At 54.3% G+C, this 15,914-nt stretch overlaps 1 protein-coding gene across 1 annotated transcript in view; it reads left to right on the top strand.

Moving 5' to 3' along the window:
• Positions 1-15,914, top strand: part of kif1c (kinesin family member 1C) — an 85,162-nt gene that overhangs the window by 23,284 nt on the left and 45,964 nt on the right. Inside the window, exons 2-7 of the mRNA XM_036986994.1 lie at positions 732-859; positions 8,231-8,307; positions 8,408-8,522; positions 8,694-8,758; positions 11,369-11,434; positions 11,610-11,788. Coding sequence (XP_036842889.1) covers positions 754-859; positions 8,231-8,307; positions 8,408-8,522; positions 8,694-8,758; positions 11,369-11,434; positions 11,610-11,788 — 608 coding nt within the window. The 5' untranslated portion in view covers positions 732-753. The remainder of the gene's footprint in view (positions 1-731; positions 860-8,230; positions 8,308-8,407; positions 8,523-8,693; positions 8,759-11,368; positions 11,435-11,609; positions 11,789-15,914) is intronic.

Genomic DNA, 15,914 nt, shown 5'->3' on the forward strand with positions numbered 1-15,914 from the left:
AGAGAGGTTAGGCGGGAGAGAGGTTGGAGGGAGAGAGGTTGGGGGGAGAGAGGTTAGGGGGGAGAGAGGTTAGGGGGGAGAGAGGTTAGGGGGGAGAGAGGTTAGGAGGGAGAGAGAGGGAGAGAGGGAGAGAGGTTAGGAGGGAGAGAGGTTAGGGGGGAGAGAGGTTAGGGGGGAGAGAGAGGGAGGTTATCTAACGACATACGGCTGGCTATGTTCTGTGTCTAAAGGACCGTTCTCCCTGATGTTCAACCAGAACATTAGAAACAGGCGGGACAATGTAGGACACAGCTTTAGTCAAGAGGCTCTGGTCTAATGTAGGACACAGCTTTAGTCAAGAGGCTCTGGTCTAATGTAGGACACAGCTTTAGTCAAGAGGCTCTGGTCTAATGTAGGACACAGCTTTAGTCAAGAGGCTCTGGTCTAATGTAGGACACAGCTTTAGTCAAGAGGCTCTGGTCTAATGTAGGACACAGCTTTAGTCAAGAGGCTCTGGTCTAATGTAGGACACAGCTTTAGTCAAGAGGCTCTGGTCTAATGTAGGACACAGCTTTAGTCAAGAGGCTCTGGTCTAATGTAGGACACAGCTTTAGTCAAGAGGCTCTGGTCTAATGTAGGACACAGCTTTAGTCAAGAGGCTCTGGTCTAATGTAGGACACAGGGAATAGGAAGGCAAAGTTCCCTGTTTTAAAGATGTGTTCTGTGTTCTAAAGATCTGTTCTGTGTTCTAGGGGTAAGGGGTCAGAGGTGAGGATGGCAGGAGCCTCAGTGAAGGTGGCAGTACGCGTGCGACCTTTCAACTCCCGGGAGACCAGCCGAGATGCCAAGTGTGTTATACAGATGCAGGGCAACTCCACCTGTAAGTAACACACACACACACACCACACACCACAGACACACCACACACACACACACACACACACACACAGTCACGATTCCCCTAAGGTGTGCATATGGATTTAAAAGCATATGATTGGTGAAGACTTTGGCTGGAGGGAGTTTTCAACATTGGTAAACCCATGTGAGAAAGTGTGCAAGTGTGCACTCCAGGAGAAGTGTGTGACCCTGGGTTCAGCAGCACTGAACAGTCTGTCTGCTCAACCTTGCTCTGTTTGGCTACTGTCTGCAATTGACTGTGTACAACACACACACTGAGCATTTGCCTAAATCCCACAGTTGATGTCTGGTTGTTCTCCGAGTGATTTGCATAACCATCTAGAGAGAGGGATGGTCAAGTCCAGAATACCCCCCTCTAGAGAGAGATGGTCTAGTCCAGAATACCCCCATCTAGAGAGAGATGGTCAAGTCCAGAATACCCCCCTCTAGAGAGAGATGGTCTAGTCCAGAATACCCCCATGTAGAGAGAGATGGTCTAGTCCAGAATATCCCCCTCTAGAGAGAGATGGTCTAGTCCAGAATACCCCCATCTAGAGAGAGATGGTCTAGTCCAGAATACCCCCATCTAGAGAGAGATGGTCTAGTCCAGAATACCCCCCTCTAGAGAGAGATGGTCTAGTCCAGAATACCCCCCTCTAGAGAGAGATGGTCTAGTCCAGAATACCCCCATGTAGAGAGAGATGGTCTAGTCCAGAATACCCCCCTCTAGAGAGAGATGGTGAAGTCCAGATCAAATGAAATCAAGTGTTATTTATTCAGAACATTTCAGACATGGAATGCAACACAATGTGCTTCACAGGAAAAAAACATCAAACAGGCAAAGCCTCAATACAGGATTAAGATTGAATCCTACTACACCGGCTCCGACGCTCGTTTTATGTGGCAGGGCTTGCAAACTATCACAGACTACAAAGGGAAGCACAGCCGAGAGCTGCCCAGTGACACGAACCTACCAGACAAGCTAAATTACTAATCTGCTGGCTTTGAGGCAAGCAACACTGAGACATACATGAGAGCATCAGCTGTCCCGGACGATGGTGTGATCACACTCTCCGTAGCCGATGTGAGTAAGTCCTTTAAACAGGTCAACTGTGGGGCCAGACGGATTACCAGGATGTGTGCTCCGTGCATGTGCTGACTAACTGGCAGGTGTCTTCACTGACATTTTCAACATATCCCTGAACCGAGTCTGTAATACCAAAATGTTTCAAGCAGACCACCATAGTCCCTGTGCCCAAGAACACAAAGGCAACCTGCCTAAATGACTACAGTCCCGTAGCACTCACGTTGGTAGCCATGAAGTGCTTTGAAAGGCTGGTAATGGCTCACATCAACACCATTATCCCAGAAACCCTAGACCCACTCGAATTTGCATACCACTCAAACAGATCCACAGATGATGCAATCTCTATTCCACTCCACACTGCCCTTTCCCACCTGGACAAAAGGAACACCTACATGAGAATACTATTCATTGACTACAGCTCAGCGTTCAACACCATAGTTCCCACAAAGCTCATCACTAAGCTAAGGACCCTGGGACTAAACGCCTCCCTCTGTATACTACTCCCTTCACAGAACAGCGCGAACTGGCTCTAACCAGAATAGAAAGAGGAGTGGGAGGCCCCTGTTACACAACTGAGCAAGAAGGACAAGTACATTAGAGTGTCTAGTTTGAGAAACAGACGCCTCACAAGTCTTCAACTGGCAGCTTGATTAAATAGTACCTGCAACGTCAACAAGAGGTGACTCCAGGATGCTGCCCTTCTAGGCAGAGTTCCTCTGTCCAGTCTCAACGTCAACAGTGAAGAGGCGACTCCAGGATGCTGGCCCTTCTAGGCAGAGTTCCTCTGTCCAGTCTCAACGTCAACAGTGAAGAGGTGACTCCAGGATGCTGCCCTTCTAGGCAGAGTTCCTCTATTCAGTCTCAACGTCAACAGTGAAGAGGCGACTCCGGGATGCTGGCCTTCTAGGCAGAGTTCCTCTGTCCAGTCTCAACGTCAACAGTGAAGAGGAGACTCCGGAATGCCGCCCTTCTAGGCAGAGTTCCTCTGTCCACTGTGTTCTTTTGCTCATCTTAATCTTTTATTTTTCTTGGCCAGTCTGAGATATGGCGTTTTCTTGGCAACTCTGCCTAGAAGGACAGCATCCCCAATTTCCATATGAACCCTGAAGATAAAACAGGTCACTGGCTGAAGTTCTGATTTTCTCTATTTTTGCATGTTTTTGATTGTCAATGTTATCAGATCCAACCAAAACACCAAATAAAATATTAGATAGAGGGAACAAAAAAATAAATAAATGTGTACTTATTTATTTAACAAAGTTATGCAACACTTCCCCTGTTTTAAAAAGCCCCCTTACACTCAATAACTGGGGGTGCCACTTCCCCCTTACTCTCAATAACTGGGGGTGCCACTTTCCCCTTACTCTCAATAACTGGGGGTGCCACTTTCCCCTTACTCTCAATAACTGGGGGTGCCACTTTCCCCTTACTCTCAATAACTGGGGGTGCCACTTTCCCCTTACTCTCAATAACTGGGGGTGCCACTTTCCCCTTACACTCAATAACTGGGGGTGCCATCTTTAGATGCAATGACTCCAACCAAACACTTCCTGTAGTTGTTGATCAGTCTCTCACATCACGGTGGAGGAATTTCACTCCCCTTCTCTCTGTAGGGTACACTCCTCCACTCCCCTTCTCTCTGTAGGGTACACTCCTCCACTCCTCTTCTCTCTGTAGGGTACACTCCTCCACTCCTCTTCTCTCTGTAGGGTACACTCCTCCACTCTTCTCTCTGTAGGGTACACTCCTCCACTCTTCTCTCTGTAGGGTACACTCCTCCACTCCTCTTATCTCTGTAGGGTACACTCCTCCACTCCTCTTCTCTCTGTAGGGTACACTCCTCCACTCCTCTTCTCTCTGTAGGGTACACTCCTCCACTCCTCTTCTCTCTGTAGGGTACACTCCTCCACTCCTCTTCTCTCTGTAGGGTACACTCCTCCACTCTTCTCTCTGTAGGGTACACTCCTCCACTCCTCTTCTCTCTCTAGGGTACACTCCTCCACTCCCCTTCTCTCTGTAGGGTACACTCCACCACTCCCCTTCTCTCTGTAGGGTACACTCCTCTTCTCTCTGTAGGGTACACTCCTCCACTCTTCTCTCTGTAGGGTACACTCCTCCACTCCTCTTATCTCTGTAGGGTACACTCCTCCACTCCTCTTCTCTCTGTAGGGTACACTCCTCCACTCCTCTTCTCTCTGTAGGGTACACTCCTCCACTCCTCTTCTCTCTGTAGGGTACACTCCTCCACTCCTCTTCTCTCTGTAGGGTACACTCCTCCACTCTTCTCTCTGTAGGGTACACTCCTCCACTCCTCTTCTCTCTCTAGGGTACACTCCTCCACTCCCCTTCTCTCTGTAGGGTACACTCCACCACTCCCCTTCTTTCTGTAGGGTACACTCCTCTTCTCTCTGTAGGGTACACTCCTCCACTCTTCTCTCTGTAGGGTACACTCCTCCACTCTTCTCTCTGCAGGGTACACTCCTCCACTCCTCTTCTCTCTGTAGGGCACACTCCTCCACTCCCCTTCTCTCTGTAGGGTACACTCCTCCACTCCTCTTCTCTCTGTAGGGTACACTCCTCCACTCCTCTTCTCTCTGTAGGGTACACTCCTCCACTCCTCTTCTCTCTGTAGGGTACACTCCTCCACTCCTATTCTCTCTGTAGGGTACACTCCTCCACTCCTCTTCTCTCTGTAGGGTACACTCCTCCACTCTTCTCTCTGTAGGGTACACTCCTCCACTCTTCTCTCTGTAGGGTACACTCCTCCACTCCCCTTCTCTCTGTAGGGTACACTCCTCCACTCCTCTTCTCTCTGTAGGGTGCTCTCTCCCCGTCATGGTGATTGTATAAAATCTCCAACAGGTTACATAACGCGTGTGTGTGTTCAGGGTGAGGCTGAGTGTGTGTCTGAGTGTGTGTGTGTGTCTGAGTGTGTGTGTTCAGGGTGGGGCTGAGTGAGTCAGGCTCTCTGTGTTGCATCAGACTGCCAGAGATCAAAGCAAAGCACCCCTCTCTGAGCCTATAAATAAACCCTGGCTGTGTGTGTGTCTGAGTGTGTGTGTGTGTGTGTGTGTGTCTGAGTGTGTGTGTGTGTGTGTGTGTGTGTGTGTGTCTGAGTGTGTGTTTGTGTGTGACTGAGTGTGTGTCTGTGTGTGTCTGAGTGTGTGTTTGTGTGTGTGTCTGAGTGTGTATCTGAGTGTGTATCTGAGTGTGTATCTGAGTGTGTATCTGAGTGTGTATCTGAGTGTGTATCTGAGTGTGTGTCTGAGTGTGTGTCTGAGTGTGTGTCTGAGTGTGTGTCTGAGTGTGTGTCTGAGTGTGTGTGTGTGTCTTGAGTGTGTGTGTGTGTGTCTTGAGTGTCTGAGTGTGTGTCTGAGTGTGTGTCTGAGTGTGTGTCTTGAGTGTGTCTGAGTGTGTGTGTGTGTGTGTGTCTGAGTGTGTGTGAGTGTGTCTGGGTGTGTGTGTCTGGGTGTGTGTGTCTGAGTGTGTGTGTCTGAGTGTGTGTGTGTGTCTGAGTGAGTGAGTGAGTGTGTGTGTGTGTGTGTGTGTGTCTGAGTGTGTGTGTGTGTGTGTGTCTGTGTGTGTGTGTCTGCGTGTGTCTGTGAGTGTGTCTGAGTGTGTGTGTGTGTGTGTGTCTGAGAGTGTGTGTGTGTGTGTGTCTGAGAGTGTGTGTGTGTCTGAGTGTGTGTGTGTGTGTGTCTGAGTGTGTGTCTGCGTGTGTGTGTGTGTGTGTGTGTGTGTCTGAGTGTGTGTGTGTGTGTGTGTGTGTGTGTGTATGTGTGTGTGTGTGTGTGTGTGTGTGTGTGTGTGTGTGTGTGTGTGTCTGAGTGTGTGTGTGTGTCTGAGAGTGTGTGTGTGTCTTGAGTGTGTGTGTGTGTGTCTTGAGTGTCTGAGTGTGTGTCTGAGTGTGTGTCTGAGTGTGTGTCTGAGTGTGTGTCTGAGTGTGTGTGTGTGTGTGTGTCTGAGTGTGTGTGAGTGTGTCTGGGTGTGTGTGTCTGAGTGTGTGTGTCTGAGTGTGTGTGTGTGTCTGACTGAGTGAGTGTGTGTGTGTGTGTGTGTGTGTCTGAGTGTGTGTGTCTGCGTGTGTGTGTGTGTGTGTGTGTCTGCGTGTGTGTGTGTGTGTGTGTGTGTGTCTGAGTGAGTGTGTGTGTGTGTGTCTGAGTGTGTGTGTGTGTGTGTCTGTGTGTGTGTGTCTGCGTGTGTCTGTGAGTGTGTCTGAGTGTGTGTGTGTGTGTCTGAGTGTGTGTGTCTGTGTGTCTGAGAGTGTGTGTGTGTGTCTGAGAGTGTGTGTGTGTCTGAGTGTGTGTGTGTGTGTCTGAGTGTGTGTCTGCGTGTGTGTGTGTGTGTGTCTGAGTGTGTATGTGTGTGTGTGTGTGTGTGTGTGTGTGTGTGTGTCTGTGTGTGTGTGTGTCTGTGTGTGTGTGTGTGTGTGTGTGTGTGTGTGTGTGTGTGTGTCTGAGTGTGTGTGTGTGTGTGTGTCTGAGTGTGTGTGTGTGTATGTGTGTCTGAGAGTGTGTGTGTCTGAGAGTGTGTGTGTCTGCGTGTGTGTGTGTGTCTGCATGTGTGTGTGTGTGTGTGTGTGTGTGTGTCTGCATGTGTGTGTGTCTGAGTTTGTGTGTGTGTGTGTCTGAGTTTGTGTGTGTGTGTGTGTGTGTGTGTCTGAGTGTGTGTGTGTGTGTGTATGTGTGTGTATGTGTGTGTCTGAGTGTCATATGCGTCCCATGGAACAGGCCTCAGCAGCAATCCCAGAATTCCTGTGCCAGTCATGTGACCCTAGAGTCTGTTATTTTTGCACATTCAGTTCGAAGGGGGTTATGGTTTATGTTGAGGTTAGGGTCTGAGCTAGGGGGTTAGAGGGTGTGTGTTGAGGTTAGGGTCTGAGCGAGGGGGTTAGAGGGTGTGTGTTGAGGTTAGGGTCTGAGCTAGGGGGTTAGAGGGTGTGTGTTGAGGTTAGGGTCTGAGCTAGGGGATTAGAGGGTGTGTGTTGAGGTTAGGGTCTGAGCTAGGGGGTTAGAGGGTGTGTGTTGAGGTTAGGGTCTGAGCTATGGGGTTAGAGAGTGTGTGTTGAGGTTAGGGTCTGAGCTAGGGGGTTATGGTTTATGTTGAGGTTAGGGTCTGAGCTAGGGGGTTAGAGGGTGTGTGTTGAGGTTAGAGTCTGAGCTAGGGGGTTACAGGGTGTGTGTTGAGGTTAGGGTCTGAGCTAGGGGGTTAGAGGGTGTGTGTTGAGGTTAGGGTCTGAGCTAGGGGGTTAGATGGTGTGTGTTGAGGTTAGGGTCTGAGCTATGGGGTTATGGTTTATGTTGAGGTTAGGGTCTGAGCTAGGGGGTTAGAGGGTGTGTGTTGAGGTTAGGGTCTGAGCTAGGGGGTTATGGTTTATGTTGAGGTTAGGGTCTGAGCTAGGGGGTTAGAGGGTGTGTGTTGAGGTTAGGGTCTGAGCTAGGGGGTTAGAGGGTGTGTGTTGAGGTCAGGGTCTGAGCTAGGGGGTTAGAGGGTGTGTGTTGAGGTTAGGGTCTGAGCTAGGGGGTTAGAGGGTGTGTGTTGAGGTTAGGGTCTGAGCTAGGGGGTTAGAGGGTGTGTGTTGAGGTTAGGGTCTGAGCTAGGGGGTTAGAGGGTGTGTGTTGAGGTTAGGGTCTGAGCTAGGGGGTTAGAGGGTGTGTGTTGAGGTTAGGGTCTGAGCTAGGGGGTTAGAGGGTGTGTGTTGAGGTTAGGGTCTGAGCTAGGGGGTTAGAGGGTGTGTGTTGAGGTCAGGGTCTGAGCTAGGGGGTTAGAGGGTGTGTGTTGAGGTTAGGGTCTGAGCTAGGGAGTTAGAGGGTGTGTGTTGAGGTTAGGGTCTGAGCTAGGGGTTTAGAGGGTGTGTGTTGAGTTTAGGGTCTGAGCTAGGGGGTTAGAGGGTGTGTGTTGAGGTTAGGGTCTGAGCTAGGGGGTTAGAGGGTGTGTGTTGAGGTTAGGGTCTGAGCTAGGGGGTTAGAGGGTGTGTGTTGAGGTTAGGGTTTGAGCTAGGGGTTAGAGGGTGTGTGTTGAGGTTAGGGTCTGAGCTAGGGGGTTAGAGGGTGTGTGTTGAGGTTAGGGTCTTAGCTAGGGGGTTAGAGGGTGTGTGTTGAGGTTAGGGTCTGAGCTAGGGGGTTAGAGGGTGTGTGTTGAGGTTAGGGTCTGAGCTAGGTGTTTGTTCAGGAAACACAACCCTAACCCCCAGGCCTTTATCAACACTGTGTGTGTCTCTGTCTGTACTACTGTGTGTGTGTACTAACGCCTGCCTGTCCTCTTCAGGCATCTCCAACCCCAAACAGCCCAAGAATGAAGGCAAGAGTTTCACCTTCGACTACTCTTACTGGTCACACACTACGGTGAGATTCTCTCTCTCGGTGAGCCCAAGGACCCACAGTTTCTCTCTTCTTCATAGTAAATCTGGTAACTGTGTGTCCATGTTGTGTCCTGTCTCCCCAGGCGGAGGATGAGAGATTTGCCTCCCAGAGACAAGTCTATAAGGACATCGGAGAGGAGATGCTGCTTCATGCTTTTGAAGGATACAATGTCTGTATCTTCGCCTACGGACAGACCGGTTGGTTCACCCATCTAGCTATACCGTAGATACTATACCGTAGATACTATACCGTAGATACTATACCGTAGATACTATACCGTAGATACTACTCATGATATATTGACCTGTCTATTGTAGATACTACTCATGATATATTGAATGTTGTTCTGCTGTTTGTTATGTTTCCAGGAGCAGGGAAGAGTTACACCATGATGGGAAGACAGGAAGAGGGACAGGAGGGGATCATTCCCCAGGTAACTGACCCCTGACCTCTGACACAGTCATGTTCATTTAAACAGCTAAACTGAACTGAATTTAACACTTTTATTGTAAATGATTTATATTGTTATATTTGTCTCCCATCCCCCTCTCTCTTTGTCTCTTTCTCCCCACCCCCCTCTCTCTTTGTCTCTCTCTCCCCATCCCCCTCTCTCTTTGTCTCTCTCTCCCCATCCCCCTCTCTCTTTGTCTCTCTCTCCCCATCCCCCTCTCTCTTTGTCTCTCTCTCCCCATCCCCCTCTCTCTTTGTCTCTCTCTCCCCATCCCCCTCTCTCTTTGTCTCTCTCTCCCCATCCCCCTCTCTCTCTGTCTCTCTCTCCCCATCCCCCTCTCTCTCTGTCTCTCTCCCATCCTGCTCTCTTCATCTCTCTCCCCATCACCTTCTCTCTCTCTCTCTCCATCTCTCTCCCCATCCCCCCCTCTCTCTCTCTCTCTCTCTCTCTCTCTCCCCACCCCCCTCTCTCTCTCATCTCTCTCCCCACCCCGCTCTCTCTCTCCCCACCCCCTCTCTCTCTCCATCTCTCTCCCCATCCCCCCCTCTCTCTCTCTCTCTCTCTCTCTCTCTCTCTCTCCATCTCTCTCCCCATCCCCCTCTCTCTCTCTCTCTCCATCTCTCTCCCCATCCCCCTCTCTCTCTCTCTCCATCTCTCTCCCAATCCCACTCTCTCTCCATCTCTCTCCCCACCCCCCTTCTCTCTCTCTCTCTCTCTCTCTCTCTCTCTCTCTCTCTCCCCATCCCCCTCTCTCTCTCCCCATCCCCCTCTCTCTCTGTCTCTCTCTCTCCATCTCCCTCCCCACCCCCCCCCTCTCTCTCTCCATCTCTCTCCCTACCCGCTCTCTCACCATCTCTCTCCCTACCCGCTCTCTCTCCATCTCTCTCCCCACCCCCCTCTCTCTCTCTCCATCTCTCTCCCTACCCCCTCTCTCTCTCCATCTCTCTCCCTACCCGCTCTCTCTCTTCATCTCTCTCCCCATTCCCCTCTCTCTCTCGATCTCTCTCCCCATCCCCTCTCTCTCTCCATCTCTCTCCCCACCCCCTCTCTCCATCTCCCTCCCCCCTCTCTCTCTCCAACTCTCTCCCCATCCCCCCCTCTCTCTCCATCTCTCTCCCCACCCCCCTCTCTCCATCTCCCTCCCTCCCCTCTCTCTCTCTCCATCTCTCTCCCCATCCCCCCCTCTCTCTCCATCTCTCTCCCCACCCCCCTCTCTCTCTCCATCTCTCTCCCCACCCCCCTCTCTTCATCGCCCTCCCCACCCCTCTCTCTCTCTCCATCTCCCTTCCCATCCCGCTCTCTCCATATCCCTCCCTCCCCACCCCTCTCTCTCTCTCCATCTCTCTCCCCACCCCTCTCTCTCTCCATCTCCCTCCCCACCCCTCTCTCTCTCTCTCTCCATATCCCTCCCTCCCCACCCCTCTCTCTCTCTCCATCTCCCTCCCCACCCCTCTCTCTCTCTCTCTCCATCTCCCTCCCCACCCCCCCTCTCTCTTCATCTCCCTCCCCACCCCCCTCTCTCTCTCCATCTCCCTCCCCACCCCTCTCTCTCTCTCTCCATCTCCCTCCACACCCCTCTCTCTCTCTCTCCATCTCCCTCCCCACCCCCCCTCTCTCTTCATCTCCCTCCCCACCCCCCCCTCTCTCTCCATCTCCCTCCCCATCCCGCTCTCTCTCTCCATATCCCTCCCTCCCCATATCGCTCTCTCTCTCCATATCCCTCCCTCCCCACCCCTCTCTCTCTCTTCATCTCCCTCCCCACCCCCCCTCTCTCTTCATCTCCCTCCCCACCCCTCTCTCTCTCTCCATCTCCCTCCCCACCCCTCTCTCTTCATCTCCCTCCCCACCCCTCTCTCTCTTCATCTCCCTCCCCACCCCTCTCTCTCTCCATCTCCCTCCCCACCCCTCTCTCTCTCTCTCTCTCTCTCCATCTCCCTCCCCACCCCCCCTCTCTCTTCATCTCCCTCCCCACCCCTCTCTCTCTCTCCATCTCCCTCCCCACCCCTCTCTCTCTCCATCTCCCTCCCCACCCCTCTCTCTCTCTCTCTCTCTCCATCTCCCTCCCCACCCCCCCTCTCTCTTCATCTCCCTCCCCACCCCTCTCTCTCTCTCTACATCTCCCTCCCCACCCCCCCTCTCTCTTCATCTCCCTCCCCACCCCTCTCTCTCTCTCCATCTCCCTCCCCACCCTCTCTCTCTCCATCTCCCTCCCCACCCCTCTCTCTCTCCATCTCCCTCCCCACCCCTCTCTCTCTCTCCATCTCCCTCCCCACCCCTCTCTCTCTCTCTATATCCCTTCCTCCCCACCCCTCTCTCTCTCTCTCCATCTCCCTCCCCACCCCCTCTCTCCATCTCCCAACCCCCTCTCTCTCTCCATCTCCCTCCCCACCCCTCTCTCTCTCTCTCCATCTCCCTCCCCACCCCCCCTCTCTCTTCATCTCCCTCCCCACCCCTCTCTCTCTCTCCATCTCCCTCCCCATCCCGCTCTCTCTCTCCATATCCCTCCCTCCCCACCCCTCTCTCTCTCTCCATCTCCCTCCCCATCCCTCTCTCTCTCTCTCCATCTCCCTCCCCATCCCGCTCTCTCTCCAGCTGTGTGAGGATTTGTTTAAGAGGACAGTTGGAAACACAGATCCTGATCTCTCCTTCTCAGTGGAGGTATGTGGAGCCACACACACTTCTAGACTCCCTTCCTTCCTTCCTTTCCTTGACCCTTTAGTGACTTTCACTTCCACACTTCTAGACTCCCTTCTTTCCTTCCTTCCTTTACTTGGCCCTTTAGTGACCTTCACTTCTACCCTTCCACCCTTCATTAGTCTGTTCTCTATTACAGGTGTCCTACATGGAGATCTACTGTGAGAGGGTGCGTGACCTGTTGAACCCTAAGTCGAAGGGTACACTCCGTGTTAGGGAGCACCCTATAATGGGACCGTACGTTGAAGATCTGTCTAAACTGGCTGTGACCGGATACAATGACATTCAGGACCTAATGGACTGTGGAAACAAAGCTAGGTGAGGGAACGTGATGGGGGACAGGACATGGTGTGTAGGGAACGGTGTGGGGGTGGGGACAGAACATGGTGTGTAGGGAACGGGGTGGGGGACAGGACATGGTGTGTAGGGAACGGGGTGGGGACAGGACACGGTGTGTAGGGAACGGTGTGGGGGTGGGGGACAGGACATGGTGTGTAGGGAACGGGCTGTGGGACAGGACATGGTGTGTAGGGAACGGGGTGGGGGACAGGACATGGTGTGTAGGGAACGGGCTGTGGGACAGGACATGGTGTGTAGGGAACGGGGTGGGGGACAGGACATGGTGTGTAGGGAACGGGCTGTAGGACAGGACATGGTGTGTAGGGAACGGGGTGGGGGACAGGACATGGTGTTTAGGGAACGGGGTGGGGGACAGGACATGGTGTGTAGGGAACGGGGTAGAGGACAGGACATGGTGTGTAGAGAACGGTGTGGGGGACAGGACATGGTGTGTAGGGAACGGGGTGGGGGTGGGGGACAGGACATGGTGTGTAGGGAACGGGGTGAGGGTGGGGGACAGGACATGGTGTGTAGGGAACGGGGTGGGGGACAGGACATGGTGTGTAGAGAACGGGGTGGAGGACAGGACATGGTGTGTAGGGAACGGGCTGTAGGACAGGACATGGTGTGTAGGGACCGGGGTGTAGGACAGGACATGGTGTGTAGGGAACGGGGTGGAGGACAGGACATGGTGTGTAGGGAACGGGGTGGGGGACAGGAAAGGTGTGTAGGGAACGGGGTGGGGGACAGGACATGGTGTGTAGGGAACGGGGTGGGGGACAGGACATGATGTGTAGGGAACGGTGTGGGGGACAGGACATGGTGTGTAGGGAACGGTGTGGGGGTGAGGGACAGGACATGGTGTGTAGGGAGCGGGGTGGGGGACAGGACATGGTGTGTAGGGAACGGGGTAGAGGACAGGACATGGTGTGTAGGGAACGGTGTGGGGGACAGGACATGGTGTGTAGGGAACGGGGTGGGGGTGGGGGACAGGACATGGTGTGTAGGGAACGGGGTAGAGGACAGGACATGGTGTGTAGGGAACGGTGTGGGGGACAGGACATGGTGTGTAGGGAACGGGGTGGGGGTGGGGGACAGGACATGGTGTGTAGGGAACGGGGTGAGGGTGGGGGACAGGACATGGTGTGTAGGGAACGGGGTGGGGGACAGGACATGGTGTGTAGAAAACGGGGTGGAGAACAGGACATGGTGTGTAGAGAACGGGCTGTAGGACAGGACATTGTGTGTAGGGAACGGGGTGGGGGACAGGACATGGTGTGTAGGGAATGGGGTGGGGGTGGGGGACAGGACATGGTGTGTAGGGAACGGTGTGGGGGACTGGACATGGTGTGTAGAGAACGGGGTGGGGGTGGGGGACAGGACATGGTGTGTAGGGAACGGTGTGGGGGACAGGACATGGTGTGTAGAGACCGGGGTGGGGGTGGGGGACAGGACATGGTGTGTAGGGAACGGGGTGGGGGACAGGACATGGTGTGTAGGGAACGGGGTGGGGGACAGGACATGGTTTGTAGAGAACGGGGTGGGGGACAGGACATGGTGTGTAGGGAACGGGCTGTAGGACAGGACATTGTGTGTAGGGAACGGGGTGTGGGACAGGACATGGTGTGTAGGGAACGGGGTGGGGGACAGGACATGGTGTGTAGGGAACGGGGTGGGGGTGGGGGACAGGACATGGTGTGTAGGGAACGGGGTGGGGGACAGGACATGATGAGTAGGGAACGGGCTGTAGGACAGGACATGGTTTGTAGAGAACGGGGTGGAGGACAGGACATGGTGTAAAGGGAACGGGGTGTAGGACAGGACATGGTGTGTAGAGAACGGGGTGGAGGACAGGACATGGTGTGTAGGGAACGGGGTGGAGGACAGGACATGGTGTGTAGGGAACGGGGTGGGGGACAGGACATGGTGTGTAGGGAACGGGGTGGGGGACAGGACATGGTGTGTAGGGAACGGGGTGGGGGTGGGGGACAGGACATGGTGTGTAGGGAACGGGGTGGGGGTGGGACAGGACATGGTGTGTAGGGACCGGGGTGTAGGACAGGACATGGTGTGTAGGGAACGGGGTGGAGGACAGGACATGGTGAGTATGGAACGGGCTGTAGGACAGGACATGGTGTGTAGAGAACGGGGTGGAGGACAGGACATGGTGTGTAGGGAACGGGGTGGAGGACAGGACATGGTGTGTAGGGAACGGGGTGGGGGACAGGACATGGTGTGTAGGGAACGGGGTGGGGGACAGGACATGGTGTGTAGGGAACGGGGTGGGGTACAGGACATGGTGTGTAGGGAACAGGCTGTAGGACAGGACATGGTGTGTAGGGAACGGGGTGGGGGTCAGGACATGGTGTGTAGGGAACGGGGTGAGGGACAGGACATGGTGTGTAGGGAACGGGGTGGGGGACAGGACATGTTGTGTAGGGAACGGGGTGGGGGACAGGACATGGTGTGTAGGGAACGGGGTAGAGGACAGGACATGGTGTGTAGGGAACGGGGTGGGGGACAGGACATGGTGTGTAGGGAATGGGGTGGGGGTGGGGGACAGGACATGGTGTGTAGGGAACAGTGTGGGGGACTGGACATGGTGTGTAGAGAACGGGGTGGGGTTGGGGGACAGGACATGGTGTGTAGGGAACGGTGTGGGGGACAGGACATGGTGTGTAGAGACCGGGGTGGGGGTGGGGGACAGGACATGGTGTGTAGGGAACGGGGTGGGGGACAGGACATGGTGTGTAGGGAACGGGGTGGGGGACAGGACATGGTTTGTAGAGAACGGGGTGGGGGACAGGACATGGTGTGTAGGGAACGGGCTGTAGGACAGGACATTGTGTGTAGGGAACAGGGTGTGGGACAGGACATGGTGTGTAGGGAACGGGGTGGGGGACAGGACATGGTGTGTAGGGAACGGGGTGGGGGTGGGGGACAGGACATGGTGTGTAGGGAACGGGGTGGGGGTGGGACAGGACATGGTGTGTAGGGACCGGGGTGTAGGACAGGACATGGTGTGTAGGGAACGGGGTGTAGGACAGGACATGATGAGTAGGGAACGGGCTGTAGGACAGGACATGGTGTGTAGAGAACGGGTTGGAGGACAGGACATGGTGTGTAGGGAACGGGGTGTAGGACAGGACATGGTGTGTAGAGAACGGGGTGGAGGACAGGACATGGTGTGTAGGGAACGGGGTGGAGGACAGGACATGGTGTGTAGGGAACGGGGTGGGGGACAGGACATGGTGTGTAGGGAACGGGGTGGGGGACAGGACATGGTGTGTAGGGAACGGGGTGGGGGTGGGGGACAGGACATGGTGTGTAGGGAACGGGGTGGGGGTGAGACAGGACATGGTGTGTAGGGACCGGGGTGTAGGACAGGACATGGTGTGTAGGGAACGGGGTGGAGGACAGGACATGGTGAGTAGGGAACGGGGTGGAGGACAGGACATGGTGTGTAGGGAACGGGGTGGAGGACAGGACATGGTGTGTAGGGAACGGGGTGGGGGACAGGACATGGTGTGTAGGGAACGGGGTGGGGGACAGGACATGGTGTGTAGGGAACGGGGTGGGGGACAGGACATGGTGTGTAGGGAACAGGCTGTAGGACAGGACATGGTGTGTAGAGAACGGGGTGGGGGACAGGACATGGTGTGTAGGGAACAGGCTGTAGGACAGGACATGGTGTGTAGGGAACGGGGTGGGGGTCAGGACATGGTGTGTAGGGAACGGGGTGGTGGTGGGGGACAGGACATGGTGTGTAGGGAACGGTGTGAGGGACAGGACATGGTGTGTAGGGAACGGGGTGGGGGACAGGACATGGTGTGTAGGGAACGGGGTGAGGGACAGGACATGGTGTGTAGGGAACGGGGTGGGGGACAGGACATGTTGTGTAGGGAACGGGGTGGGGGACAGGACATGGTGTGTAGGGAACGGGGTAGAGGACAGGGAACGGGCTCTAGGACAGGACATGGTGTGTAGAGAACGGGGTGGAGGACAGGACATGGTGTGTAGGGAACGGTGTGGAGGACAGGACATGGTGTGTAGGGAACGGGGTGGGGGACAGGACATGGTGTGTAGGGAACGGGGTGGGGGACAG

The sequence above is a fragment of the Oncorhynchus mykiss genome, chromosome 9 (genome assembly GCF_013265735.2).
Source record: "Oncorhynchus mykiss isolate Arlee chromosome 9, USDA_OmykA_1.1, whole genome shotgun sequence".
NCBI lineage: Eukaryota > Metazoa > Chordata > Actinopteri > Salmoniformes > Salmonidae > Oncorhynchus > Oncorhynchus mykiss.